General features: G+C 38.9%; 1 protein-coding gene and 1 long non-coding RNA gene across 16 annotated transcripts in view; one reads left to right on the top strand and one right to left on the bottom strand.

The window, feature by feature from the left end:
* MCTP2 (multiple C2 and transmembrane domain containing 2) overlaps positions 1-27,996 on the top strand; it is a 154,127-nt gene that overhangs the window by 85,552 nt on the left and 40,579 nt on the right. For all 14 annotated transcript variants that reach the window (XM_067003522.1, XM_013181924.3, XM_067003521.1 and 11 more), the window contains 7 exons: positions 2,534-2,720; positions 3,583-3,676; positions 7,781-7,883; positions 10,236-10,338; positions 19,681-19,782; positions 20,777-20,851; positions 21,650-21,769. In XM_067003522.1, the coding sequence (XP_066859623.1) occupies positions 2,534-2,720; positions 3,583-3,676; positions 7,781-7,883; positions 10,236-10,338; positions 19,681-19,782; positions 20,777-20,851; positions 21,650-21,769 (784 nt within the window). The remainder of the gene's footprint in view (positions 1-2,533; positions 2,721-3,582; positions 3,677-7,780; positions 7,884-10,235; positions 10,339-19,680; positions 19,783-20,776; positions 20,852-21,649; positions 21,770-27,996) is intronic.
* On the bottom strand, positions 201-27,996 carry LOC106036488 (uncharacterized). 2 transcript variants are annotated; one of them, XR_001207346.3, is made up of 4 exons: positions 27,573-27,996; positions 7,165-7,550; positions 3,850-3,976; positions 201-692 (listed from the first exon to the last, which is right to left on the bottom strand). It is a non-coding gene; the product is annotated as an uncharacterized lncRNA (long non-coding RNA). The 2 variants fall into 2 exon arrangements; XR_001207347.3 differs by having other exon boundaries at positions 7,418-7,550.

Genomic DNA, 27,996 nt, shown 5'->3' with positions numbered 1-27,996 from the left:
TGTGTGTAAAGTGCTGAATTTATATAGTAAATTGAATGTCTAATTGTTTCACCAAGATGCATCCTTTACAGTCTGATCAATTACCTTGTTTAACCTACATGAAACAGATTCTTTTTCCTTAAGCCTTTTGCCATTTGCAAGTGCAAATGTGGATTTTCTTTTCAGTTCCTCAAAAGAAAATACAGAGACATACCATCACCTTGAGTGAACACAGATGTTTTAAGGAAGTTAGTTTGCACGGAAATCAGACATGATTTGAGGAAGAAATGCTTATACTCCATCTCCTGCTGCTTTCCCCTCCACATGTGCATCCCTCCTACCCCCACACCCTTATACTCAATCTTTTATTTGACCTTTGGCTAATGAAATTCTTTGAATAAGTGAAACAATTCCAATTTGCCAAAACAAACTAGAATCATATTTAACTTTGCCTTTGAGATACGGGAAATTTCTGAGGATATCTTCTAGTGAGAGATGCACTGTTGTCTAAAAGAGCTGTCTTTTCTCTCTCTTTCCCCCATGGAAAGTTCTTAGCATAAAAAGCAAATGCAGCTTTTCCCAGTTCTACGCTTTGTTAAGTGGGTGGTGTATGAAATGCCGATGTGGGAGATGTGTGGCCAGTGTTGCCAGCAGAACCACAGACCAGCTGGGTGACCCTGAGTTTTCCCCTTTCCTTGATTCAATGTCTTCATCTGTAAAAATAAAAACAAAAAAATGAGATAATGATACATTCCCCCTTTTGCACTGATACCTCAAGTATCAGTAAAACTGCTGCAGTCGGAGGAGCAACTGTGTTAATGCAGCCAAGGTGATGTTGACCTGCGTTGTGAAAGTGATAAGGTCTTTCTCAAATGCTTGCCTTTTTTGTTTGTTGTTTTCCTTTCTGATGTTTCTTTTCTTGTCATATCTTTCTGAAGTGTCTAGGCATAGCAATGAGCTTTAAATGCAACCTCTCATACTTGGAAGCCGCGTTGAGAGGCAGCCTACGTGCTGAGCAGTGTTGGTACTCTTCCTGGTTTGTTTCTCTTTCAAAGCACTTGAAAGCAGTTAATAAGGGTAAACTTGCAACCTGTTGTACGCTCAGCACAGTGAAGAGAAAAGAGCATATTTAAGGCAAAGCCATCCCTGTTGATTCTGGTCAGAAGCAGCTTACACAAAGAGCTGGGTTTTAATACGCAGAGCTCCTGGATGACTTACAAACTCATCAGAGCAATGACTTTTGCTTCATAACGTAGCTTGTTGGGTTTTAAGGCTGAAATGTTTTGGGATTTTTTTTTTTTTCACCCCCCTTAGCATTCACAGAAAATAGGCTGTTAAGAAGCGGAAAGCATGCAATTTATAGCAGATGGGTATAAACTGCTCCAGCTCTACTACTGGAATGGGATCAATCAGGAACACTACATGCACCATTTACCCAGAAGAAACCCACCTGGGGGAACCCTGTGGAATTTTAGCCTATTAAGACAACACCTTAACAAGTTTAGTTTAAATAAAAACTTGTCGGCAGGCATTAAGTGGAGCGAAAACTCTCTCTCTCCATCATCCGCTTGCCGTCCCTTTGAGAAATGTGACTCCGTTTGCACTGTGGCAACAAAGCTTCTCCTTCCTTCTTTTTTTTTTCTTTTCATCTGTAACTTTTGTTCAGCTTGTTCTTAAAAGCCAAGCCCCACAGAGGTTCAAAAAAGTTCCACTCCATTTACTGGACTTCTAAATAGAAGGCATTTAGCCGAGCAAAGTGATTAGACTTTGTGGCATTTAACCGCTCTCTTCACATATAACTGGTTGAATGCTGATCTCTCCTTTAGCCCATCCTTATCTGTTATTATTGTCTCTTCATAAATGTTTCTCTTTTTTGCCTTTCTTTCTTTTTCTTTTTCTTTTTTTTTTTTAGTATCAGGCTAATGATGCATACTATTTGCTAGGGGTGGGGGGGACTTTTAAGACCATCCTTCCCTTTGGGAAATATAACAGTACACTGAATACATAGCTCTAGTAAGGCTTGTAAAAGAGATTGGGGCATACAGTATAATGTAGCATAAAATGGAGTATGTGACTTTAAAGAAACTAATCTATTTTAGGCTAATGTTTTAAATTTTGTGTTTGCCCCTTTTCTTTTCCCCCAGGTGAAATAAAATTGCATTTTGAATCCATCACAAAGCACTAGGGTATTTTAGAGGGGAAGTGAGGCAGGCCAGAGTTAAGTTTTCCTACTGTACAACTTGCAGCCCAAACCTTTTACCTCAGCTTTACCACTAGGTGAACCAGAAAGCAAAACTGACAGTAAATACAATGGAAACTGGCTAATTTGTTTCCTATGTCTAATTTTGAGTTCTTTTTTTGTATTCTCTTGATCTTGAACAAGCAATTCAAATTTTATATACACACACATAAATATTTAAAATGTGGCTTAGCACCACAAAGATTTTGATGCCTGCTTGCTACTGAAATCAATATTAAATGTTTTTTTTGTATATTTAATTTATTTTTTCCCCAGCTTCTCTTACTCATTAACCCCTTGGGAATGTTGTTCTAGGTGCAAAGTTGATATTACTGCCCTGCCAATAAAGCAGACCAATTGCTTAGAGCTGCCTCTGGAAAAACATCCGGGGTCCCTGCTAATGCTGATTGCTGTTGCTCCATGTACGGGAGTGTCCATCTCTGATCTCTGTGTCTGCCCTTTGGGAGACCCCAGTGAAAGGAAACAGATTTCACAGCGCTACGTGAGTTTGCATTCCGACCCCCCCCCCCCCCCCTTTTATTTTTCCTTTATACTTGAAAGTAGTCAAAACTGCAGCCAAAAAATGAGAGGGGGGGAAGAATTGTCCAGTCATAATAACATGTCTCCTACCAGAGAAATCTATAACATGGAGTAGTTATTATGTTTAGAACGACAAGGAGCTTGGCAGGGCAGATAGACTTGAGCAATTTGGCTGCTTGTATTTGTTGAGTTTTAAGCTAAAGCTTTCCTTTGAAAACTTGAATTGTAAAAACTTGCATTGCATAAGAGATTATCATGGGGAATGAGAGACTATGAATATCATGGAGAGAAGAGCAGTTAGCTTTCTTTTCTCTTTTGGGAGGATACGTTCTGGACTTCCAACTTTTGGAGGACTGGCATATGATGGCTTCCATACTTCAAACCTATAATGTTAAGCAAGAAGGAAGAAACCTGTCTCTCTACAAAATGGGCAGTGAGATTGAAGCATGATGAATTTAAACAAGTTGATAATACTTTTGAGAACTCCTGATGGAGTGTGCTACCTTCCCAACTTCTACTAGTTCTGCAGATCTACCTATGTCCTTTTTTTTTTGTTTTTGTTTTAATGGACAGATAATACTTCCATAAACAAGCAGGGCTCATTCCAATCTCCATTATAAAATTAATGTGTAATTTAAGTGAACTGAGAATCTCCTTAGGAGATGCTATCTTAAGTTGTCATAAAAACACAGGGTTACTCTGCAGTGAGAAATGCTGCAGAAATATCAATAAATATAAAAATGCAAGTTTCTCAGTAGTTCATCAATTTGTTTCTTACTGAATTAAAAATACACATCCTAAACTAAATGCTTTCTTCTTAACAGTGTATAAAGAACTCCTTTCGGGACATAAAGGATGTTGGCTTCTTACAAGTTAAAGTGTTAAAGGCAGTTGACCTGTTGGCAGCAGATTTTGCAGGTATTCCATTTCTATTTTTCAGCATGCTATGCAATGATGTGTTCTGAGTGTTATTTACACTTTGTGCAGTACTGTAATTTGAACGTAGGAAAGTAAATCTTCTGATCGCTTCTCTGCAGTGTGAAACCCACCCCAAGAAACTGGGATACCAAATAGTTTTGACTATGACTCACCAAATATGCGGGAAAGGTCCATTGGTTGGAGTTCTGGTTCCCTTTTGGATCTGATCGACATGGTCAGTAACTTAGGATGTCCGGATCAAATTTGTATTACACAGTGGCTCATCTGTGTGCCTGCTTTCTGAAATACACAATGAGATAGTTGGAACAGAAGTAAATGTTCCTCTGTAGATGCTGTGAGATTTGATTTACTTCCTGTAAGCCTCCTTGCAGAAGCGCAGCAAGTTTCAGGCTGCCTGTATTTACACCTAAGGAGGTGTATATCGAATACTGCCATCTGTTTTCTACTGTTTGTTCAAGGAGACTTGGTGGCTGGTGGGCACAGCATGTCACCAGCTTGTGTATGCTGCAGTAGAAATAATATGGTGTCAAATGAAACAAAAACACATTTAGCCCTTGCAACAGGAAAAGGAAAGCTTGATACAGGTTGTCAAGTCCAGCTCTAGAAAAGCTGCCTGTGTGAGCATGAACTTCTTGTCTGATTTTATCTGTGACAACTGTGCTCTGGGAAATGCCCATGTTGCATTGGTCGCTTCTGTATTTTCAAATGACAATATGTAAACTAAGTGACTATGTAAAGTGATGGTGCCTGCACAGGACCATCCTCATGTTTCGTTGGGTGTCTTGTGAGTTTGTGAATAAGGGGAAGAATTTTGGGGGCGTCTGACACAATGCTGAGTGTGTGGGTTTGGGTGGCACTGCAAGCTGTCACCTGGTGGGAGCGGGGGGTGGATAAAGAAAGATCCGTATTAATGGGGAAGAGTGCGATGGTTTCTCTTAGAGATTGTTTGAGGCTTCAGTTTGGAATGATCTTCACAGCTTTTACTCCATGAAAAGGATAGTTCTTCCACTGTGCTTTACCTCAGATTGTGCCTAGTCCTGACAGCAATGGACACTAACACCATTTAAAAATACAATTTTCTATTGTTTCTCTAGGGAAGAGATAGAGAATTGTTATTTCTCTGTAGCAACTGCCTGGATATTATTATTTTTATCATCTTCTCCAGGATTCTGGAGACCTTTTAATTCCCCTCTGTATTTTGCAGCAGCATATAATTCACAGACACAACATTGTGTTGTGTATTTGCTGACATAGTCTTTTTTTTTCTTTTTTTTTTTTTTTTTCTTTTTAAGATAACTTGTTGAAAAAGGCAGGGAAGATGCTACAGAGAAAATGCTCTGGTATTCACGCAGACAGTGTAACATAAGAGAACATTGCTCCTAGAATAAGGACCAAAGGATAATATCCAACACTAACCATGATACTATTTCAGTTTCAATTCACTGCTTAGCCCTGTATAGGAAGAAAAGGTTACTGCAGATACTAGTATTTTTAAAAACTGAAGAACTTGATTTGAAAACAAAAAAACCCTGCCAATAAGTAAAGGTGGCTTGTGCAGATGTTGTATCACAGCAAAGCAGAACTTTTGTCAAATGACAAGGCGAGGGATATCTAGAAATAGGTGCATTTTCAATCCAGACAGTGTTGAGGGAAAGAACAGAGCCTGGGAATTTGGAAAACTTGACTGATGCTAATGCAGTTGCAGTTGATGCAGTCGATGGATTTGGCCCCCTTTCCCTCATTACTTAAACAGGAGCATGTGGGTGGATAATGAACATTGGAAGACACACACAGGTTCTTGATTCTGCAATTCAAAGACTTTTCATACAGAGTATGTGACACACATTCCTTGTGCATAGCAGAGAATGAAATTCAGCTTAAGTAAAAGGTTACTCAGTCTGTCATTATATTCAAAATAGCCCAGGCTTTGAGCCTGATTCATGAAGCAAATGACAAATTGTTTTTCAATGGCAGTGCTGAAAATATCCTAGTATTATGCTGTAATAGACCACCAAATTGCAAAAGGATGCAGCCATTTTAGGTAAAAATAGCATAATTTCTGATCGTGAAATGAGAGACATAAAGATTAATTATCTGTTCTGAGCCATTCATAAATGATTAGTGCAGCAATTATGGGTTTCCATAATAGAGCCCTCCTAGAGCAGTGCCATATTTCCTGCATTGCCAGGGAGACTGCTCAGATTTATTGTTATTGATAAAAGTAAATTCAAAGTCCAGCTAAAAATCTGATAAAGGAATAATTGTGGAGATGATAAGAGGTGTGAAGATTTCCAAGGGTTAATAGGGGAGCCATTTGAGCAGGTGGAGTTCCTTCCTTGTCCTGTCCCACAGCAGTCACAAGTCTAGGGTATGTAAACTGCAGACCAGTCATCTCACGAGAAGTGTTATTCCACCTTACAGCTTGTTACTTACTCCCAAAATAAATACTGGATTTTGGTGTGATTTGGATTTCTGTTGTCAGTTGATACATATTGTCACTACAGATTTTAATTGTAAGTTCTTATCCTACTATTATAGTAGCTATCAGAAAACATCGTAGTTTCTGCTTTGATTCTGAACAGTGATTCTGAAAATCCATACTTTAACATTTGATGTAAATTTTAGGTGATATTCCACGGAGATATATCAGATATGTAGAAGCTCTTCAGCCATGGCTAGCCCAGGCTGAGTCTTCCATACTTTTATATTCCTAGATAATAGTTTTGTTGACATGAAAATGACTTTTTCTGCTTTGTTGGATGTTTTCTATGTACGCATGAGAGTTCTTCTCAAACACTGCATTTGCTCACTGACCAAAAAATAGCATTCAGAATACAAAATTATACAGTGGGATTGTTTTTGGCATATACCAGTTTGCATTTCAAGCAGTTTCTCTGAAGGGCTGCTTATTGGGGAATGGGCACGTAAGCTGAAAAGAAGACAAATAGATTCTAGTAATATACATGTTTTTTTAAATTTTACCAATATTGACTAGTTAATACCCACTGTTTACATACTGAAAAGTTTCCATTTTATTCTATAAAATTCTTATTATGGTAAGAACCTTAAAATGTCTGCATTAATAATACCAAAAATAAAGATGAAGAAAAAGAAAGCTTTTGCTTAAATACTGTTTTTTGTCTGCTGTCTAAATCCCTGCGTTACTGACATAGTTGCATACGTGAAAGTTAGGCTGGAGCTGGAATGTCTGTGTCTGAGTTATGCAAGAACACTGAAGTTGAGATTAAATCAGATATTCAGCCAGACACGCTGATAAAAGGAACTCTGTTCATGCTGGAAACTGCTGAGCTGTGTTAAGTTGTGAAAGCTACAAATTCACGTAATGAGAATTATCAAAAAAATACATTAGCAAACATGTCTTCATCATAACAGGTTCCATGCTAGCATCCTCCTTTTGAGAGGAAGTTTGTTTTGGTTTTGTGTTTTGTTTGTTTTAAGTACTTTACCTGGTTCACACCTGAATTCTCCAGTTGGTTCTTCAGTAGATGGTGGGTTTTATTTAAGCTGTGACGCTACGTAGGGTATGCGTAGCTTCAAGGACTTGCTCACGTTGAACTGTCTGAAGAAATACTGCTGATACAGACACAATGCCGTGCTTCTCTTCTCACGGTGTGGGTACTTAATCCTCTGTTCAACTGGAGAAGACCGCAAACTCTACTTAGAGGATAAAACAACTGTAACTGAAGCCCTGGCACTTACCTGGGTGAGGATGACAGTGCTGCTTTCATAATGTTGTCTGAGTAGTTGTCAACTGGAGCAGATTTTTCTTGTTATAAAGATTTAGAGATTATTCACTGTAAGCTTCATATTTCAAGTATTCAAATGAAGTCACCTAAATGAATTATAAGGTAAGTGTTACTGTTTCCAGGACTGAAGATGCATTGGTGATACTGTTTTGGAAGTCATTCCAACAGTGGGAGACAATTGCCAGTTGTCGTAATGGGTCTTATTTTTATTTGGTCAGTCACTTCCACAGCTGTACTGCAAAGAAAAAGTATGCATGCTAACTACAATAACTGGTCCACTTTTTTTTTTTTTAATTTCACTGTGATCTTTTCTTAGGTAAAAGTGATCCTTTCTGTGTATTGGAGCTGGGAAATGACAGTCTTCAAACGCACACTGTTTACAAGAACCTCAACCCAGAGTGGAACAAAGTTTTCACATTGTAAGTGGATTGCTTTTGAAAACACGCTGAAATGCCAAACAGTTAGCAGCTTATCTATAAAAGCTATTGACTTTGGAAAAATACAAAGGTCAAGTTAAGATATGTCATTTTTTCATAGTCAGAAGAGGATGTTGGAGAAATATCAAATATAACTCAATTAAAGCATTTGCCTTTTACTAGTTCTTGCATGGAGTTTATTAATAGAAGTCATTAAAAGAAGAATTACTGTGATATTTATAGGAAGAATCATGACTAGACATAATGGAGTCATATCTGGATCTAAGAGATAATATTATAGAAAGTGGAGACCAGATACTCATGCCTACATTTTCCGTAATTTAAAATAAAATGTTTCATTGACCCATGGTAGAATACCTCATTTAATTTGTAAGCAAGCAGAAAATTAGAGCTCACGTTGTTCCTGTTACATCTTATGAATTTAAACTAGTCAAAGATTGCTTAACCCAAATAAGAAGCTTAGATTTTAAAGATAATTAAAGGGTGCATTTTTAGGGTGACTTCATTAGTAACAAAAAGTGATAGTTAGTTATTGGCAGTGAAATTTTTTATCTTCCTTTATGCTGACAAAGATTTTTGTGAATAACCAAGTGGGATAAACGTCCCCAAGATTATAGTAGTCTGTGGAAAAGAAGGCAAATGTGAGGGTTAGCAATTGAGCATTTATGACACTTACACCTGTCCATTGGAAGAACAGTTTGAGAATCACAGATTTCTTGCAAAAGCAACATTCCAAAACACTAAGCTGAATGTGAACGCAATAAAAAGTATCTGATCTCTTTGATTGAAGTACTTTGCTGGATTTCTGTTTAATTCATGCATGCAACTGAATGCGTGTCTCTTGGAGTCTTTTTCTTTCTCTGTCTGTTCTCAAGAAGCTTCCACTCATCATTGTTTATTCTGAGATTGTGCCAACAGATGAGTCTTTTTGGATGTTCAGCCAACAAAATAAACCTATTAAGAATCCAAAATAATTTTTTAAGAAACGATTTGTTTCTGTATTTCCTGAGGGTCCCAGAAATGTCAGCTGTGGACTATCACTAACTTTCTTACTGCCGTTTCATAGCTACTCTAAGCACCAAATCCACAGAGCCAGGCAGGCGCTCACAACTCTCTTCAGATTTTTGGCTTTTTTTTGATTTAATTGAGATCAAACACCTTAAAAGCTGTTGATGATTTAGATTTCTTTAGGAGCAGAGTGGATTGTTCTGAATCCATTTCAGCTGGAGAATTCAGTAACACCAGAGAGCCCTTCCCACCGTATTCAGATTTTCTGCAACACACTTACCTGTATGACACATTTCAAACAGTATTTTATATCACCGGTAGCTGTATTGTGTGGAAAATTGTAATGGCATGTAGAGGAATATGGGCAGTTGCTGAAGTGAGGGGTTTTGATGTAATTTAATGACAGTGTCTTGTAATCAGTGTGTATCATGGTAGTTTGGCTGCCACCAGTGGGTCACATTGAAGACCATCCTGTGGCTGCTAGCCGGAAGGACACCCAGGTGACTTTTAGGTCCTGACTGCTTCACGAGGAGCCACAACATGGTGTTGCAAGCAGAGGGCCCAGGAGAAAACTGCTCTGAAACAGCCTTCTGGGCAGAATGGCTGCATTCAGTTAAATAACAGACACACTATATACCACGTGCCTTTTTCTTTAATTCTAGCACATGGGAAAAGGAAAAGAGATAATGAATGCATCTCATAAGTCATCTCTGGTTACCCAGGATTTTTCAGGCACGCATATAACTTTTCTCAAATGAGACTCTGATTTATTAACAATCTGATAAATGCTCAGGATTGAGTGCCTGCTGCAACATTGGTCAAGCGTTTGCACTGAATGGAATGCAAATATTGTACATTTGGCCTTTAATTAGGGTTGTTAGATTTTCTTAAGTAATTGGTTTTGCTAGTATGTTAAAAGGAAAATAATAGCTCAAGTCAGATGAAATTATGTAAGGTTTGTTTCATGGATTATTTTTCTTGTATACTTACTGTCCTGAAGCCTAGTTTTGAATTCAGCCCTGGACATCCCGGTGATCAGATTTTTCTGTTTGAGAGCGGAGTTCTACACTCTTAAAATCTATATCAATGCACAGAAAATGTCACTGGTAGTTGTTATTTTCTTCACCTAGTTATGTGACTACAACACGAGGGCAAAGCTTGGGGAATACCCATCATTTGATTCAATTTTTTGGAATTTAATTAAATGCTGGTTTTATACTCCAAGGTAATACAAACTTAATTAGTAAAACAGTGTTCTCAGATCTTTGTGGAGAAGACTGTGCATGTATATCGAATATCATTTTTCGTCTGTGCTTTTCATTACAGCCCTATTAAAGATATTCATGATGTTCTGGAAGTGACAGTATTTGATGAAGATGGAGATAAACCCCCTGATTTTCTTGGAAAAGTTGCCATCCCTTTGCTGTCTGTAAGTTACCTTTGTCACGTATATCACTCAAACATTGGGAGCAAGTTGCATTTCTTTTCCCCTCTGTACAAAGCAACACAGATTTGGGGATAAACAGTTTTTGTGATCTATATGTGCCTTAGTTGGCAGTGTTTATAGTCCTCCTTAACGTAACAATCATTGCCAACCAATTTTAGTAGAAATTTGGTTGATTGGAAAGAAAATTGCTGAAGTGTCTGTACTTCATCAGTGCTATATGCTGTATAGGTTTGAAAACATAATTGAGTTGTTCTGTATGTTTCCACATCATCTTCCGAAGGTAACGTTTTATGCATGTCTTTGTTCTGTCTTGCTTCTTTTTGCTCCAAGAAAGTAATTGCACATCACAGTAGGACTGACTAGAGATAGCTGTTGTTATTGGCACAGCTGAATAAAATTACCTAAAAGGGGTGTTTTCTACTCCACAGTGCTTTTAAAGACTGGTGGCTTTTGTTCTGTAAACAAATATGTGAAGAGTGAACGCTACCATGGGAGTATAAAATCAAAACTGGAAACAAAGCAAGCTCAGGGGAAAGTGGTTGCTCTGGAGATTAAGGAGAGTTAAAGCTTTTTCAGAAATGGCCAAAAAAGGCCAAACTAAAGAGAAGGGAACATGAAAGGGTCATTAAAAGACATTAATAGAGAAATGGGGAAAAGCAGCTTTGTGTTCGGTAAGACTGATTTAATTTGGAACAAGGCTGGTAATAATAGAGTAAGTAAACCAGATCAAGAGGATGTAAACAAGTCTGTGTATTTGCAGTATCACAGAAGATTCTAGTAAATTTTGCAGTAAAGTTTGGGAATAACTTTCTAGACTCTGGCTTGTGTTAAATCAATTAGGTGGGGTGAAAGGCCTCACGGGACCCTTGTGTTCATATCACTCCAGTTGTTGTGTAAGCACATGTTTAACCTCAAGCATGGGGTTTCCCTTGAGTTTTGAGGAATCAGCGTTTTGTAGACGGTTCGCAATGGGGAGGAGGCGGTGTGACAGGTTTTTTGCAGCGAGTACTATGTCGAGCCTTGTACGAACATTCACGCTTGCAATGTATAACATGATGTGAATGATGCGTGTAGTAGTGTGAACCTTTTGGTAATGCACAGTGTGATGCTGTGGGTAATAGCTCTCTTGAATAGGCAGCCGGTGAATCCTGATTGAAATTATAGAGCACAAAATTGCAGTATTGTTTAGAAGCATCCCTGTGAAAGCATATTCACCTCTGCAGAAAGGCTGGTATACATCTCATATTTAAGACAAGAGTTTTTGAGTCTTAAAGGTGGGCGGCTGCAGCAAAGGCTGTATTGTGGTAACAGGTTAGTGGGGGTCCATCCTTGCAGAGTCTGGAGAAATGGGAGGTTTCTAGAGGGAAAGCAAAGTCCCATTAAATCGAAGTGGACCATATAAGCCCCTCAGGGTCAGCTGAGAAATAAATGGGCACAACTTAGGTAAGACCAATCAAGATCAGATAGGGGAATTTGAACTACAAGTGTTTGATGTTTCCAAATAAATAATGAACTGCCCAGAAAGCTCTTGAACCGTTTTAGAGAATATGATCCCAGCTTAAAGAATGCTTTATAGTGGTAAAGAAATAAGCTAATGTGCTCCAGTTTTGTTATTATTTTGTTTAAATATGTATATATCTTTTGCATGCAAGTTAAAAGCGGTGTGGCTTCTGAATCCCTTCAGGAAAGTGTGTTTATTTTCATCCACCATGTGCTTTTTCTGAGCTGTTCTGGAGTCCAGAATGTGGGCACCCTGGGATTTTGGGGATAAGATATGTGTAAACTGCAGGAGAGACTGTGGGATAAATACTGAGCTTTTGTTGCCACAGTGCTGCACTCAGGAAGCAGTGCCAGGCAGAGCTTCTCACCCCACCAGTACACCCAGAGACCTGGGTGCTGGCCTGACTGGAGTCACTGCGGATTAAAAAAATAAATAAATAAAATAAAAAAAAAAATAATAAAACCTCTGTTTTGGGACTTTATAGAACAGCCTGAGTCTCCAACAGGGGAGAAGCCCATTCAGCAAGGTGCATATGTATGCATTTGATATGAACATACCTACGTTCAAGCTGCCATGTGCTCTGCAGTACTCCTCTCCATGCCTTGCACTGCAAGTATTTTTTTTTTTTTTGAGGCTGGGGATATTTTAGACTGTTTATCTATTTTAGTGGCTTGAGTTGTCAATATCTCCAGTTTTAGAACAATATTAAAGTCAGTTTGGCATGAAGGATGATTTGATGTTTACAGGGAGGAAAACTCTTAACATCTTTTATTCCATTTTTGATCACTTTGTTAATTTTTCCCAAAGTCCTCATATCTCTGATGTTACTGGAAGAGAGTGGCTGGAGCAGCTGCTCTCCTGCAGATCCAGTGCTTGCCAAATGGTCTGCATGATCGGCAGCAGGCTGTGTGGGCTCACAGTGAGAAGATGTTAGATTTGGATTTTCTGTTGATTTTATAGGCATTTGTCAAGTATCCCTTAGGAAGCATGTAACAAGGCAGAGAAGGGGAGTCCATGTGTGTGGTAACGTCCAAACTCTATTCAGCATAGGTTTTTTGTCCAAAGTTTGAGACAAAAAAAAAAAAAAAAATTGTTTATGCTTTCCCTTGCCAACTGATTTTCTTCCTTCCCATCCAAGCTTCTCTGCCTCCTATTTCAGTCAAATATAGTGTAAATATATTCATCTCTGCTTTTGATTAAAAACATTTTGCACCTATTAACTTACTCTGCTCGGACAGAGAATTGCAATTTTCTAAGCTCTTTTTCTTGAAATGGGTATTTCAACGTATGTTGTGATTTTCACTATAAATTTGAATGTATCCTTTTGAACCATTTAGATAAATATACTGAAAGAGAACAATAGTTAAAAACTTAAAGAAGTCTCACAAATCATACAGGTTTAATTCCTCCTAGGTAGTCAGGTGAAATATTTGGCTTGCACTAAATTGTCTTTTGAAAATAGAAGTGCATTTTCCGCCACCCTCCTGATATAGTTAAAAATGCACCAGTTTGAGTTGTGAGCTGTCAGCACATGAAGTAAGTTTACTTCAGGAGTTGTTCATGGATGACTACATTTTCGTAATGATAAATAACCTTCAATAGAATATATGTTGGAAGGATATGAAGAGTTTAATTTGATGGAGAACTTTGGTTTAAATGTGTCCAGAAGTCTTGCACTGGCATTTTGCAAACATGCGCACACCTTCATCATTACATTAACATTAAGACACAGATAATATTAATGCACAAAAAATCTTGGATGGTGACATTAGGTTCATGCTTTCCATTCACCCTTGATTGTGATCTAGGTTTATGGCATGCAACAAGTAAGAAATGTAAAAAGACTAGGCAACATGAGAAAAGCTTTAAAGTGTCAGGTGATGAATAAAATTTAACATTCTTTTAATAGGCATGATGAAGCAATATTGGATGAGTGCATGATTTGCTTTGCTTCTCATACAGCTCTATTAATATGTGCTGCAGACGCATTGATTTTGATAGCATTACATTGAATTTGGAATCTTCTCTATTTGCAGGTAGGTGGGGGACAGAGAGAGCGCGAAGTAGTGTTTTGCCTTTTGTTATTTCAGGAAGATGAAATACAAATGCAGGGCTTGCATCTTACTTTTCCATGTTAATCAACCTGTTGCATTTTTTTTCTTCTGCCTTTCTTTGTCAAACTACTCTACTCCTCTAAAGCATGTATAAGAGACCTCATCTCAAATCCTGTTCACAGCGCCAGATAGCCACGTTTACAGAAGTGGTGTTTACACTGGAAAAGACACAAATTACCGCTACCAGGATATTCAACAAAATGGAGCACTGTCTTGCCAAAGGTGACCTGTAGAGTCAGGCTTGCCTAAGTTTTGGGAAGAGAGGTTGCTTTCTCAGAAACTGGGTGATGAGAGGGAAGATTGCATACACCACTGAACAGATCAGCCCTCTGTGTTAGAAATTCAAGATGATACTGGGAAATGGGGAAGAAAGGCAAAAACTTCATTGATTCAAGAAAGGAGTTTGGTAGGTTTAGAGATCTTGTAGGTTTTAGGGGTCTTGAACTAATTATCAAAGAAGTCCTTTCCATCTCTGTGTTCATTTGTGCTCTAGATTTTACTGAAAGCAACCGTGTTTCCCTTTTTAAGGCTCCATCTTTTTTGTTTTACTTCAGGAGACTCCTATCTCCTAGAAGGCTGCAAGTTAGTGGAGGCATGGAAGCTTATGTGCTTCAATAATTTTGAAAGCAGGGTATATCAAATATCTTTCTACATAAAGACCTTTGAGTGAAGAGTTGTGTTGCAGACTGGAATGTTTCTATCTGCTGAATTATCAGCTCAGATTAGACTTCAGCTTCACCTTTTTTTCAGCAAACAGGAAGAGGTCTCTGAAATGTTTTCAAGTGCCAAGCAAGGTCGGCAGCCAGCGATACAGTGAAAACAACTAGCATGACTTTTGCAAGCTAAATTATCTAAAACGTGGCCTGGACTCAGAGAACAGGCACCTGCCAATTGTGATTACTTAGCACTTGACCATAAGTGTACGGCCTTTTGCAGGAGAAAGCTTTAGAGTTTGAGAGAACAGTGAAAGTGCTGCACTTCTATCACACAGGTAGCTATGGAGGGGGTTGTCTGTTCTGATTTTTACCCCTCTCATGAATCAGAAATTTTAGAATGCTGGTAAAAAAACAAAAAAAAATCTCTTCCAGAGAAAAGGACACTATATTTCTGGAACGAAATATTCTGCTTTGACCATGCACTTCTCATTGAAAATTGTATTGACAGGGGAATGTCTTTTTTGAGTACCACTTGAGATCTTGGACTCAGTGGCTTGTGCTCCTGGGGCTTTCAGCATCTCTTCACGCTGCCTGAAAGCCCATGGCTGTCTGCTTTCAAATAATCAGCTCCATGCACATTTAGTCTTTGGACATCAACCCTATGCCAAGATTCCACATTTCCATTTTACTTTGGATCCCACAGAAGGTTATTAAAAGTGAAATGTTTGGGGCAGAGTTTGGGATGAATGAATGGGTATTTCGTATAAAAATCTAATCAACATACATTACAAGCCTGAGGAGAAACAAAAAACTCTTTCTTCATGTCCAGGTGGATCAAATATGTGCTTTGCTTTCATCTTTTGCTGGGGAAATATGTCCTTTGATAAGAGTAGGTGTGTGTCTATTACAAGACAGCTTTATGTTATTCAGGGCGAACGGTATGACATTGTGCATCAGCAATGAGCTCAAGCAGGAATATCAGGGGTCCCAAATGCTTCAGATGAATTACCCTTGGAGAGTAGCCGTTACCCTTTCCGCACGTCACGGGTGTTGATGTACAGAGGTTTAACCCAGCATTGTTCTGTCAGGTCATCAATATATGACACTGAATCTGCATCAAAGCTGGATACAGAGTGAAGTTTTCTTAAAATCAATGTAAAAAAAAAAGCCACTAAACCATATTTCTTTGAGACAAGAGCAATGAAAAAACACCCTTTGCTGCGTAAGGGTCCTGTCTTCTCAGTGTTTTGTGTCATATCAATCTCAGCTTTCCCTATTTCATTAAAATTCCCAAGCGGTCAGAAGGTTGTTGCTTAATAGATTTAGCATTGGCTGGCTACATCAATACTGTGTTTAGTCACATTTGTTTTACTGGGGACATCTGTGGGAAGAGTTTAGCAAATATATTCATTCACTTGAAAGGAACCCGGTGCACTTTGGGCCTTGACTGTGCTGCAGTCTCATGCACCTGAACATTTCCTTCCAGCTGGAAGAAGGCAAGGCAAGTTGAAGCACTGCCAGAGGTTGCCTCTGTCTGAAGTACACAAAGAATTTAGTTTTTCTTCCAGCTGATGATATCTTTTGCATGGTCCTGTATGGGGAAGGAACTATGATACAGAAGAAAGTGTGAATTGCTCTGTTAAAAGATTGATATTTTGTCTTTCTGAGTTGCTTCAGAACATGGAAGTGCCCCAAATATCAGAAATTCTCATGGGATAAAAATGGTGACTTTTTTTTTTCTGATAGCAACCTTGCACAATGAAGCATGTGGGGTGAGTGCTGGTGTCCTCATGTTAATCAAGTGGTTATGGGCAGTCTTGGTGGTTGGTTGAGCCCCGGTATGTTGTGTGCTATTAATAAGCTTTCAAAGAATGCAGTCATCAGTATTCCATGAGGTTATATATAATATATATATATATAATCATTAATAAAGGAATTATATTGATAATGTTTCTTCAAGGATCTAACCTGTAGGTATTTTCACTTTTAATTTCAATATTCTTTTGCATTCCATAGTTTATCTTTTTAGATAAGTATAGGTAAATATTCACGGTAAAGGTAACGTATTTTAGACACAGCTATCAGGACTATTCGTTGAGTGAAGTTTGAATGAGATCAGTTACGCAGTGAAAGATGTTTGGGTGATGGAAGAAATTTGATCTTTCTGAATTTAGGTTCATTCTAGGACCCTAGCCCAAGCTGCAACATTTGCTCACCTTTTCCACAGCTGGAGAGAACATTTAAGCAGTCTTTGCAAATAGCAGAGACAGGGGAAAAGTACCCAGAGAGGAGAAAGAAATGGATCCAAAATGAAATTAATATGACTGTCTGCCTCTTGAGATAGAGGGAAATGTTGAACAGAATCTGAACTCTGGACTATGAACAGAATACAATGAAAATGTAGTATATTAAAAGCTATTTTGGATATTTTTTCCTGGGCACAGTTGAGACATGCCACCGATCTAATCTCCATGCAGTCATGGATGTTAGTATTACCCTACACCTTTTGCTGAACCACACTGGATTAGCACATTGCCAAAACTCTGAGAGAGACTTTTGTTTGACTTTTTTCAAGGTTTTTTCTTTTTGTCCAAATGAAAATGCAGTGGAGAAATGCCATGAGAAAGAAACAAAGAAATGTTTTCTCTTGTGCTTTTTTTTTTTAATCCTGAAGGTCAAAAGCTAGGAGATCTGTATGAATGTTTAGTCTTAGACTGAGTTATAATTGCACATCTTTTACTAGACAAGTCAAACATTTAGAAATAAGGATGCCAAATGGAGCTGACTGCAAAAATGGATCTGCACTGCAATATTTTCTGCCCTGTCCAATTTCAAAATAGCAGCAACAATGACACCATTTAAAAAAGTTTTCCAAGCAAGCGCCCATTTTCAAAGAATGATGGAGATGGAAATTTTGTTGCTGATTTGAAAGTTACTGTATGAACACACCTATAGACACACCCAAAATGTTTGATTCAGCTCCAGTTGTGCAAATGAAAAATATCCAAAGTCAGAAGCATTTTTTTGAGTGCAGAATGCTGTTTTGCTAGACCTTCTCAGTAGTGACAGCATGGCTTTTCCTTTTTTCTGTGAATTTAGCATCATGTGAGATGTCTTTCCTGGTTGGCTATACTCTTGAAAGATATAAATATATTCAGATTTCCATGTGTTCTTACTCCTAAGGTATAAAAGAATTTCATCGCAAGGATGAAAACTTTTAAGAAATGTTTGTAATCAAAATACACTGTAATTCATTCACCAAATTCATAAGTATGGAGAATCCAGAATTATGATATTATGATATGTGCCTGGACACTTGCATCTCTGCAGAAACACTGCTGGGTACAATGCTGGTGGCATCCCCTTGGATGAAAGGGATAATGACCTCAAGCCAAGTCTGTTTGGCTCACTATCTCCAACATCAGCAAATCCAATTTTCAGTTTGGAAAATTGATCAAAGTCTTCAATTTACAAACAATTTTTTTTTCTTTTAAAACTATTTTCCCCCTTTCTGGGTGTAGAAATGGGGAAACTGTTGAACAGGTAGAATCCTTTCCGATAGGTGGACTATTTTATGTGGTAGTTGGCTTGAGAACTCTCTGATGTCTGTCTATCCTAAAAATGGGGCTAGGCACTTCTGCCGATTTGCTGCTTTGAGACTACAGGTTATCCGAATAATTTTTTGCCTGCTACTTTCTTGGCAGCATCCTTTGCCTCTAACCCTTTGTGTTCTCTTGCAGTGAAAGCAGAGGAGGTTCACAATCAGTTTAGTACAATGCCTGTTATTATTGCTATTATTAAATAGACCCTACAAATGGCTGGGTAACTCCCAGCATCCAGTTAAGCAAAAAAGCTTTGGATGAGAACACAGTAAAAGCTGGAGTTCCTGTTTGGACACCGCTGAGGATGCAAACTTGGTCTTTATGAGAGCCCTCTTCCCTTTCAACCGTTAGCCAGGAAAGCCATCTATGCTTTGACTAGCTAATTGGTACAGAAAGGGTGGAGCAAGATTGGGAAGGAAAGTGACCTTTCCCTTGTCATGTGAAATCACTTGGTTCCCATTATAGCTTTTTTTTTTCCTTACTCATTTCTGCCATGGTTTATATGAGTACCTCTTCTAAATGCCAGAGCAGCAATAGCCGTTTTAAATATGGTTGCAATTTCATGCCCCCAAATTTCCTCCGTTATCTTTAATCTTTGATCATTACAGTCCCTGAATGTAGCTTTTTGGTAAGCTGCAGTTTTTTATGTTACTGCTGTGTAGAATTAACTGGTCTGCTTCCTAAAAAGCCAAATGTTTAATCAATACATATCCTACTGTGTATAATAAATACATTTCTGCCATCACTTTTTGAAGAGAGAATGCTTTTGATTTGAGCCAAATAGTTTACAAAATGGTTAGGGAGTTTTTTTGGTGTTGTTGTTGTTTTTATAGACATTTAATATGATAGGGCCAACCGGCAGATTAGAGCATAGAAATTGTATTGAAATTTGGGAGTGGGGTGGGGGAGAAGTCTTTTACATAAATTTGTTAATTTTGAACATTTGTTACATAAACATTCACTCCACTTAAGCTGATTAATTTCTTTGGATTATGTTTGTTTCCTGGGTAATAATTTGACAACCTTGCAATAAACTAAGCATTAAGAAGCGGGTTCATGTACTGGAGCATGCAGTAGGTAGGCAAGTTGTTGTCGTGGCACTTTCTGAACTTTGGAAGAAAAAATCCATTTTCAACCTGTAATAACGGAGGCTGATTACTTCCCATCAACTCACTGGCTTCCAGGGCAGAATTTTCAAACTGGTTATTGCATGCGCTGCTCTACTATAAAGTACAAGGTCTGTAAATTAAAGTTGGACCATAAGAGATTTAATCTGCAATTTTATAGGTCTCTAATCCAATGGTCATTTTGTATTTCAGGCTCTGAGTATATTATCAGGGTTTGGGGAGGATTTTTGTGCTGGAGTGTTTTTCTCTTTTTTAGTAGTGTCTTTTAAAATTGTGAATTACAGCTGGGAAAATATTGATGCTTTTTCTTCCCCCAAACTATAGATCAGAAACGGTAAACAAAGTTGTTACACGCTGAAGAATAAAGACTTGGAACGTGCTTCAAAAGGAGTAATTTACTTGGAGCTGGATGTCCTATTTAATCCTGTGAGTTAAAATATTTTCTCTTTGCTTATCATTTGTGTAAGGAATGGGGGAATGTGTGAACCTGGTAATTGATCCTTTAAAACCAGTAGCCAAGCAGGAAAAGTTCCGTCCTAACTGCATCGGGGTCACGGAGGGCTGTTTCATACCATGGGTGAGGAGGTATTGGCACATCATAACCTGATAGCCCATGTAGGTGGATGGGACAATTCAGAGGCACTTTAGGACTTAGAGTGACCACAGGAGTCTTAGGAAGGAGGTGTCAATTACTGTGCACCAGGGCTTCATTTGCAGCAGCCAAAAAAGGGCTTAATGTTTAGATTATTATACGTTACTTTTAACACCTACTTCCTCCCCAAAAAGCTGACCCACGATGTTCTCTTCCCAGGGTGTTGACAGGAAAATTAATGAGGCATATACATGCTGCACTTAGTTTTTTAGGTAGCTGAGTCAGTCTCAATTGCTTTTGCCCTCCAGCCGTTACTGAATTGAATCCTATTTATTAAGGCCATTGTGGGCTGTACTGCAGCTCTGCTTTTGCTGGCCCTGTGGTACCATGATGCTGGTCAACAAAAATGACCTGGGGAGCAGGGCTACTGCCAAGTGTCAGGCAGAGAAGTTCAAGGTTCTTACACCTACAGAGAATGTCTAGGATTTTAAATATTAATTTCAATTCCTCTGTAAGATGTCCCCTTGGTTTCTATCACTGCACTTCTGAATGCCCCTTAAGTGAGTTCAACCTTGCCCAGTTGAACTCTTGCAGACTCCCGTGGGTTGAGGATTGCACGTGCATGATGGAGTGGGCCCCTATATCAAGGGGCATCACAACTTTGGGGGTACTGTTTGTGTTGTCACTGCTCTTCAGGCCAATAGATATGTGCCAGGGTTGCAGAGGGTGTCACTCTATATACCTGGCAGCTCCTCATAAATCATGCACAGGATGAAAAGAGAAAGATCCTGAAATAATGAATTTAAGTGTGACTTTTTTTTTTTTCAGGTAAAAGCAAGTATTAGAACATTCAAGCCCCGAGAAAAGCGTTTCACTGAAGAGAACTGCAAATTTTCTAAGAAGGTAAAGATTGTCTCTGGGCTAAGCTCTTGTGTTTGTTTTTGGAAAGATTTGAGTTGCTGTAGCATGGTTGCAAGAACAAAACCTATTTATGCATAAAACACTGAACACATGTAAATTCTGTGTATTTCTGTATATGTTTAAAGGCTTGTTTGTGTTAACGCAGAATTGCTTTCTGATCTAGTTTGCATCAGTAGTTTTGCTTTGTGCTTCAGAATAGGGAAAATGATAGTTGTGGATGTTGCACAGTTCACGGCACCTAAAGCAAAACATAATCTGTATTCCTTTCTTTGGGAAGGATAAATTAGGTGTAAATTAGCCAGTTAAAATATCCATAAGATTCTAGAATGATGGCTATTATCCTTTTTAAAATAAAGGTGATCGATAATAAGGCTAAAATTCTCATTTATTTCTATGGACTAATCCAAAACATATAGAGAAGAGGTTCTGTGTTTGGATTAAATTCTTTTGAGCCCTTCTCCTCAGACACTGCTATATTATGAAAATTGAAAGGGAGCAAAGATAGGTTTCTGTTACTGTTCTATTTAGTTTTGGCATCAAGTGCTTTTTTTTTTCTTTTTTTTTTTCCTCCTGAGGGATAAGGAAAATCTGGAAGGTATGGGTGTAATCAGAAAGCAGACAGGAGCTGGAGAGTGTCTCTGAAATAGAAGCTTTATTTGTAATATGTGCCCTGGCATGCATTTGTAGCTTAAATTATCCCTGTTTCTGAAGCAATTGTAGGATATTAGTGTTTGATTAAACACCTCTTCTCCTTCCCTCCTCCCACTCAATATTTATCAGATCTTATCGAGAAATGTTGATCGTGTGAAAAAAATCACTATGGCAATATGGAATACAATACAATTCCTTCAGAGCTGCTTTCTCTGGGAGTCCACAGTAAAGAGCATGATAGCATTTGTGGTAAGTGGATTTCTTCTTTTATTGCATGAGGCTAAGTGATATAAGATATCGAGTGTTGCCGTGCCTTCCTCTCCACCAGCGTAAAGCCATTTATCGTTTACTGTTATTGGTATTTTGTAGCTACATGGCTGCAGGGTGTACAGATTTCAACGGCAGCCAGGCCAGTGTTTGGCCTGCTGGACATGGAAATTAGACCTTCAGAAATAGTCTGCTTTTTTGCTTGGTTCAGAGGCTCTTGCTGACCTGTGCTCAGGACACCTGGGTCAGTGTGCTTGGTGACACCACCCTGTGAAGGTTTGACCATGTGGCTGTTCTGGACCTTTTTAGAGCTTGGAAATTGGACGTTAGGAAAGGAGGGTGGTGGTGGCCAAGAGGGTGGATACCAGCTGCAGGGAGATATCTTTGATTTGCGTGATGCACTGAGCTGATGGTTGTTTTCCTATCCATCTTCCCTTGCAATGGGGAGGCACTTAGCTACAGGTTATCAGTGTCTGCTTTGCATGCTGCCACCACAGAGTATGCTACGTGTCCCCGTGGCACAGAAGAAGCTCTCCTGATGTCACCAGTTACAAATTTATTCCCCTGACCGTCACAATACATTGCTTTTAAAGAAAAGAAAAAGAAAAAAAGGGAAAGCCTGGTCAGTGCGATCTCCCCTCTGTGAACAAAAAAACAAGTTCTTCACCTGCCTGTCCCACTTTTCAGTCTTCTCCTTTTTCCTCTTGGTAGTAAACACACCATTTGCAGTTTTCTCATAATCCACTCAAGCACAAAAAGGTTTTGCCTGGTTTTTATTCTGCGGTGTGACATTTTCTTCATGCTTGAAATGTTTGGCATGCCATTAAAGGTTGCAAAATCATTTTGTGGTGGTCCAGCATGCAAAAAGAAAGTTTCTTTTTTTTATTTTTAGTGTTGATTAAGCAAAATAACAGCCACATCTTCAAGATTGCTCCTCCTTTTACTGTCTGTGAATTATAAGTCACTTAAAGGCTCTTTTGAGGAAAACACTTCACAGTGTATTTGCTACAGATAAGTAAAGTGATTGAAAGAAAATCAGAGCAAAGATGGAGCAGCTGTCTTTCACCCTGCAGATTAGAGGGATGGTGTGCACGTGAGAGTAGGTAGGACAAGAGGGTCTGTTCTCTGTATTTTTTCTGCTTTTGTTCAAAGCTTATTTAGATCATATCTAGCATTAATGGTTCAAGAGCTGCTGACTAGTACCGTAAAGTGTTTTCTCCACTGAAGAACAGAGATGCTAACTGATATACTGTAGGATGCACACAGTTATACTGAAAGTGCTAAGAGGAAGAAAACCTAAATCAACTTCACCGTGCCCTTTAGGCCTTAAGATGATGGTTTTCTTCAAACACATGGAGCTGCTGTGCATGCATATTTGTTTGCAATATTGGCAGCTCTCAAATCCTTCTCTTTGTACGGCATGTAGGAGAGTGGAGTCGCTGGTACCTCACTAAAGCAGGTATGGCTGTTCAAGGGAGCTGTATGGTTGTGCACAAGGGAATTGTACGGTTGTGCACACTGTGCTGGAAAGAGGCAGGGATGTAAAATCCCAGCGCCAACATCCTGCCATCACCATTAAGCAGGAATCTAAGCACGTGCTTAAGAGATTTGCTCAATTAGGAAACAAAATACTTGTGAAGTTATAGCTCTGAAGTTCAGTTTTCTAAACTTGGGAAAAGTTTGTAAGTGGTAGAGAGGCATAAAAAAAAAAAAAAAAGGTGGGCAAGTGAGTCCGCAGAAAAAGGAATTAATTCCAGGTGAAAACAAAGATGAACAAAAAGATGGAAGGTTACAAATTACAGATGTTAACATCTTTACTGGGTAACATAATGCTCCTGGTTTCCTACGGAAAGTCAGTAGTGGGACAGGAATAAAAATACATGACTAAGAATAATAAGAGCAGATTTCTTCTACAAACCAAAAGTGAAGTGTATTTGATTTTTTCCACATGGAAATAATTCCACTCAGGCATTTATAATGAAGTGCTAATTCTCTATCTCTCACTATTTCCAGTATGTGCGTTCATAATTGTGAAAATATGTACACAGCGTGATAGGTGCAGCATCTGTACTGCCCTGCCCTGAACTTGTAATCCACAAATAAAAGGTGTATTAAAATAGGATTGTTTTAAAATCATCATTCCCCAGAAAATAACATCTATATGCCTTCAGTTAAAGCTTAAAAGCTTAGCCTGTACAGTATTTGTCCTTGCTAACATCCCGCTTGTATCTGACATTCAAAACCAGAGGCAGGGAAAATGCACAAAGCCCCTCACGCATGTGAACCTTATTTTCTTAAGCTATCAAACTGAAAACACCACCAGATGGAAGAAAATATTTTTAAGAGATCATCAGAGCATTGCAATAGGCAAGGACGCAGACTCTTACACCTTCCTGTTTTAGTCTTTATTACAGTGCACCTCCCTCCCCATTAGTGCTGACAGCTTGCAAGTGTGACAAGGACATTTGCTGCTACTTCTGGGTGCGCAAGAGAAAAAGGACAGAGAGGAAACAGGACAGTGCAGACAGGACACAAGTGAATGAGAAAAATGCTGTCACCATGTTTTCCTTATAAGATGCCTCATCCCAAGCTACACTGCTTTTTTAGTTTGTATTTGTGAGAGTAGGCAGTCGAAGAACTTGAATAGGGTTTTTGTTTTGTTTTATTTTCAGTACAGAAATGAAATCATACTTTTCATCAGCATTTTCAGGTTTAGAGGTTTTGGAAATAGGGTTGAATTATGTGAGGAGAAAAACTAACATTCACTTTCAGTGAGGCTTGCCCTGTGCACAAAGTGATTAGTGTGAGTTGTTTTGCACAAGTGCTAGGATAAACGTGGTGGGTCAGAGGAAAGTCACGTGTAGGCTTTCTGGATTATTTATCTTGTAGACTTAATTTTTGCTCTGGTACAAAAAAAAAAAAAAGCCAAACACAAATGATACACTGATAGACATTGTGTGTACCCGAGAATATTAGCATGTGTGGAAATTGTTGCTTATAGTGCTCTTATACTGGGAGAGATCTTAAGTCTTTGTCCGTGTACTCTCTTCCTTCTAGTCTATGAGCATACCCCTCAAAAAGGGCTTTATTTTGAACATGCCCAAAAGCATACCATAAGATATCTCTTTATGGATGTTCTTGTGTGCCTGAAAATCTCCATATCCTACCCTGGACAACTTGCTCCCCGTTTCCAGAGCAAATATTGTGGTTTTAGCCTCATCCTCATCACTCCTTCCATTTGTCACACCTTTCTTCACTGAGACGTTGCTTCCATGTTATGTTAATGGTGTCCAGAAAGCTGCGTGGTGAAATGTGCCTAAGGGAACGTCTGCTTACATGTTGTCTTGTGTATCTGTGTGATAATAAGCTGTTTGTTTTTCACTCTTGTGCATATGAAAACTTGTAATACCTTTCCAGTGTGTTTTTAAGCTGAATTCCTGCTCCCTCCTTCCATATGCACACTCTCCCTACCTGCTCTGCTCCCAGTCTCACCAAGTCGGTTGTGGAATTTAAGTCCATAATAAGAACTGAATCGTTCCTACTGCACAATATGTATTTTAAAAATATTTTAAAAGTTAATTTTAGTCACAGAATGATTTTCATGAGGAATTATGCATCATTGCACATTGTGCTTGTGATTTTATACAACATAATTATACCTTCTATTGACAGTTTTCCTCTGCATTAATGGTAATTAAGTCATTTAATGAAATTACAGTAATTGCATTAAAAAAATCTATAATCTGGTGCAAATTAAAAGGATATATCGACTGGAATTTTTACTATCGTGTTTTTTTTAATAAAGTTTGCATGATAGCCACGAGACATTGACAGGATCAGGCAAACAATGGGAAGCCAGCCACCAGTGCACCTCCAGCGTGACTGGCAGCGCTCGCCGCTGGTGTGCTTCAGGGTCCCTGCACACAAACCCACGCCAGCATCCTTCATTTTTACTGGCAGCGTGTCCCCCTGCATCAGGTTCAGGCCTCTGCAAAGCAAGGCTGCTGCCAGGGTGGGTACAGGTGGAAGCAGTTTTTCAGGCTCTGCCCTAGCTGGCAGCCAGACAGCGAATGCAACAAGGGCAGTATTTATTTTATTTTGCAGTGACATTGCAGGGGGGCCGATAATTCTTTTAAGATGGATTAGTACCAGGAGGAAAACATGATGATGCAACATAATGTAGTCAAAATGTGGAGTTTCTGGTCAAACTGCCTGTAGTTATTGAATGGTGGGCAGCAAGGAAAATGGTAGGCGTGGGATTATTTTGGAGCAGTTTGGGCTTCCTAAAAAGCCAGCTGATGCAAGAGCAGGGAAGCCCTGGGGCTTCTGGATGCTCTCAGCAGAGCTGCTGGGAGCTGTGGATGCAGCAGCAAACCCAAATTTAAGCTTTTGAGCTCCTTGCTGCAGAGGTGGGATTTTGGCACCCTTCTCCGGTTCAGAGCTCCAAAGCTTTTTGTAAATTCTGAAAGAGCTGGAGGATGCTCACTTTTTTGGTGCTGGGCTCTTGCAGTGTGGGAACTGGAAGCCGTGAGGAGTCATGGGGTGAGCTGGGTGAGGCTGCCCTTTGCCAGTTTGCCTTGGTCCTAATCTAGGATAGCAGGGAGAGAGAGTTGAGACAATGAACTGTGCAGCCCATGAACTTCTGGGCATCTCTGCTTATTACAGGATTTAATGTGCAGCCACTTAAGCTTGTGATATGAGAGCTGGATCTGAGCCCAGCTGAACTCATCTCATAGAGGAGACACCAACTATCTTACTAGACATGAATAATTTTTAATCCCTGTTGAGCTGGGCTATATTTATACTGATGATTTAAAGACAAAAGGCCATTAGCTTGTTGACAATGTCCTCTAAAATCACTAATTACACATCAGTAAGAGGGAAATGTTTTTTCCCCCCTCAGGAAAGATGTTTAACTCAAAATCTAAGCCTTCTGGAGTTAACATGGAGTAAATCTTTCATTCTGCATGTGGACAAGCATCTTCTTCATGTTTTGCCTAGACTTTTCCAAGCAAAGCAAAATGTTCCAGCCCTGTTTGTACTGAACGTAATTCAACACTGGCCATGACAACAAAATACTGGTAAAACACCCAGTTTAACTCGTGCTGTTTTGCAACACAGCGGTATTTTATTTACTTATTCTTTTTTTTTTTTTTGGTGGAAGGGAGTTTTAGATCAATAAAAGGAAGTGTTTGGGGCAAAAGTTTTACAGGGAACATGTGAAATCAATGGAGAAAAGAGAACAATGAAATCCAAACAATTTAGGATAGAGAGCGAGTCGCCAATCATCCCTTGGACCTCTGGCCAATCAAGCAGAGGGATAGAAGATAACTTTCAGTGAGACTTTACTTCTGAATTACCAGCAGATGGTAACATTTTCCCTACAGGGAGAGGGAGGAAGATGCTCTCTCACATGAGCTTCTGTATTTCTTCTTATTTGCCCTGTGAATTTTGAACAAGCAGTTCTCTGATACAAAGCACAAACCGCCCCACCATTACTACATGCGTAACTGATGAGAAGGGTATAGTCTTTATTTCTCCTTTTTTTATCCTCATAGCTGAAGATGATATATATATCATTGTTCCCAAACTAGTTGGGAACAGCATTAAAGTAATGGTAGATTAAAATTTCTCCACATTAAAAAGCTAAATAAAATGAATAGATGCAATCCTAAAGAGAGAAGAATGAGTATTCTTCAAACACTGAATAGGGAACTTGGAAAAAGAAAAAGCTTAAAAAAAAAAAGTAAAAGAAAAGTAGTAATGCAAAAGATATGGTACTCACTTCCGCTTTACTGTAGAGCTTTTGCTGTGGGCTTTTCTCAGCCCATTTGCAGCTTGTGCTTTGCTGCAGTTTTAAAGAAGCAATCGGAAAAGAGATGAATGCAGGCCCTTTTTAAATAGGAAAGCTGAGAAATAACACTGATGCAAAAAAAAAATAAAAAAATAAAATCTAGACTAGAGCCAGTGCTGGAAGAGCAGTCAGAGGCAGTGTGTTGAGAATTTGGCCTAGTAACTAATTCTTCAGAGTCCCTAACATTTCCTCTGCTCTTTGCCTCTGTAAATCCCTGGCAAAGTCACATCTTTAAAATTATTGTCTTGAACTCCCGTGAAAAGGCTGGATCAGAGGTATGTTTTTATTTCAAGCTATTATATCCCTGTAAAAGCATTTTTCTAATGACAGAGGAAACGTTTACATCCTGCTTCCT

This window comes from Anser cygnoides, chromosome 11, assembly GCF_040182565.1.
Source record: "Anser cygnoides isolate HZ-2024a breed goose chromosome 11, Taihu_goose_T2T_genome, whole genome shotgun sequence".
NCBI lineage: Eukaryota > Metazoa > Chordata > Aves > Anseriformes > Anatidae > Anser > Anser cygnoides.
Note: the sequence above shows the minus strand (reverse complement) of the source record. Positions and strands in the feature narration are given on the sequence as shown.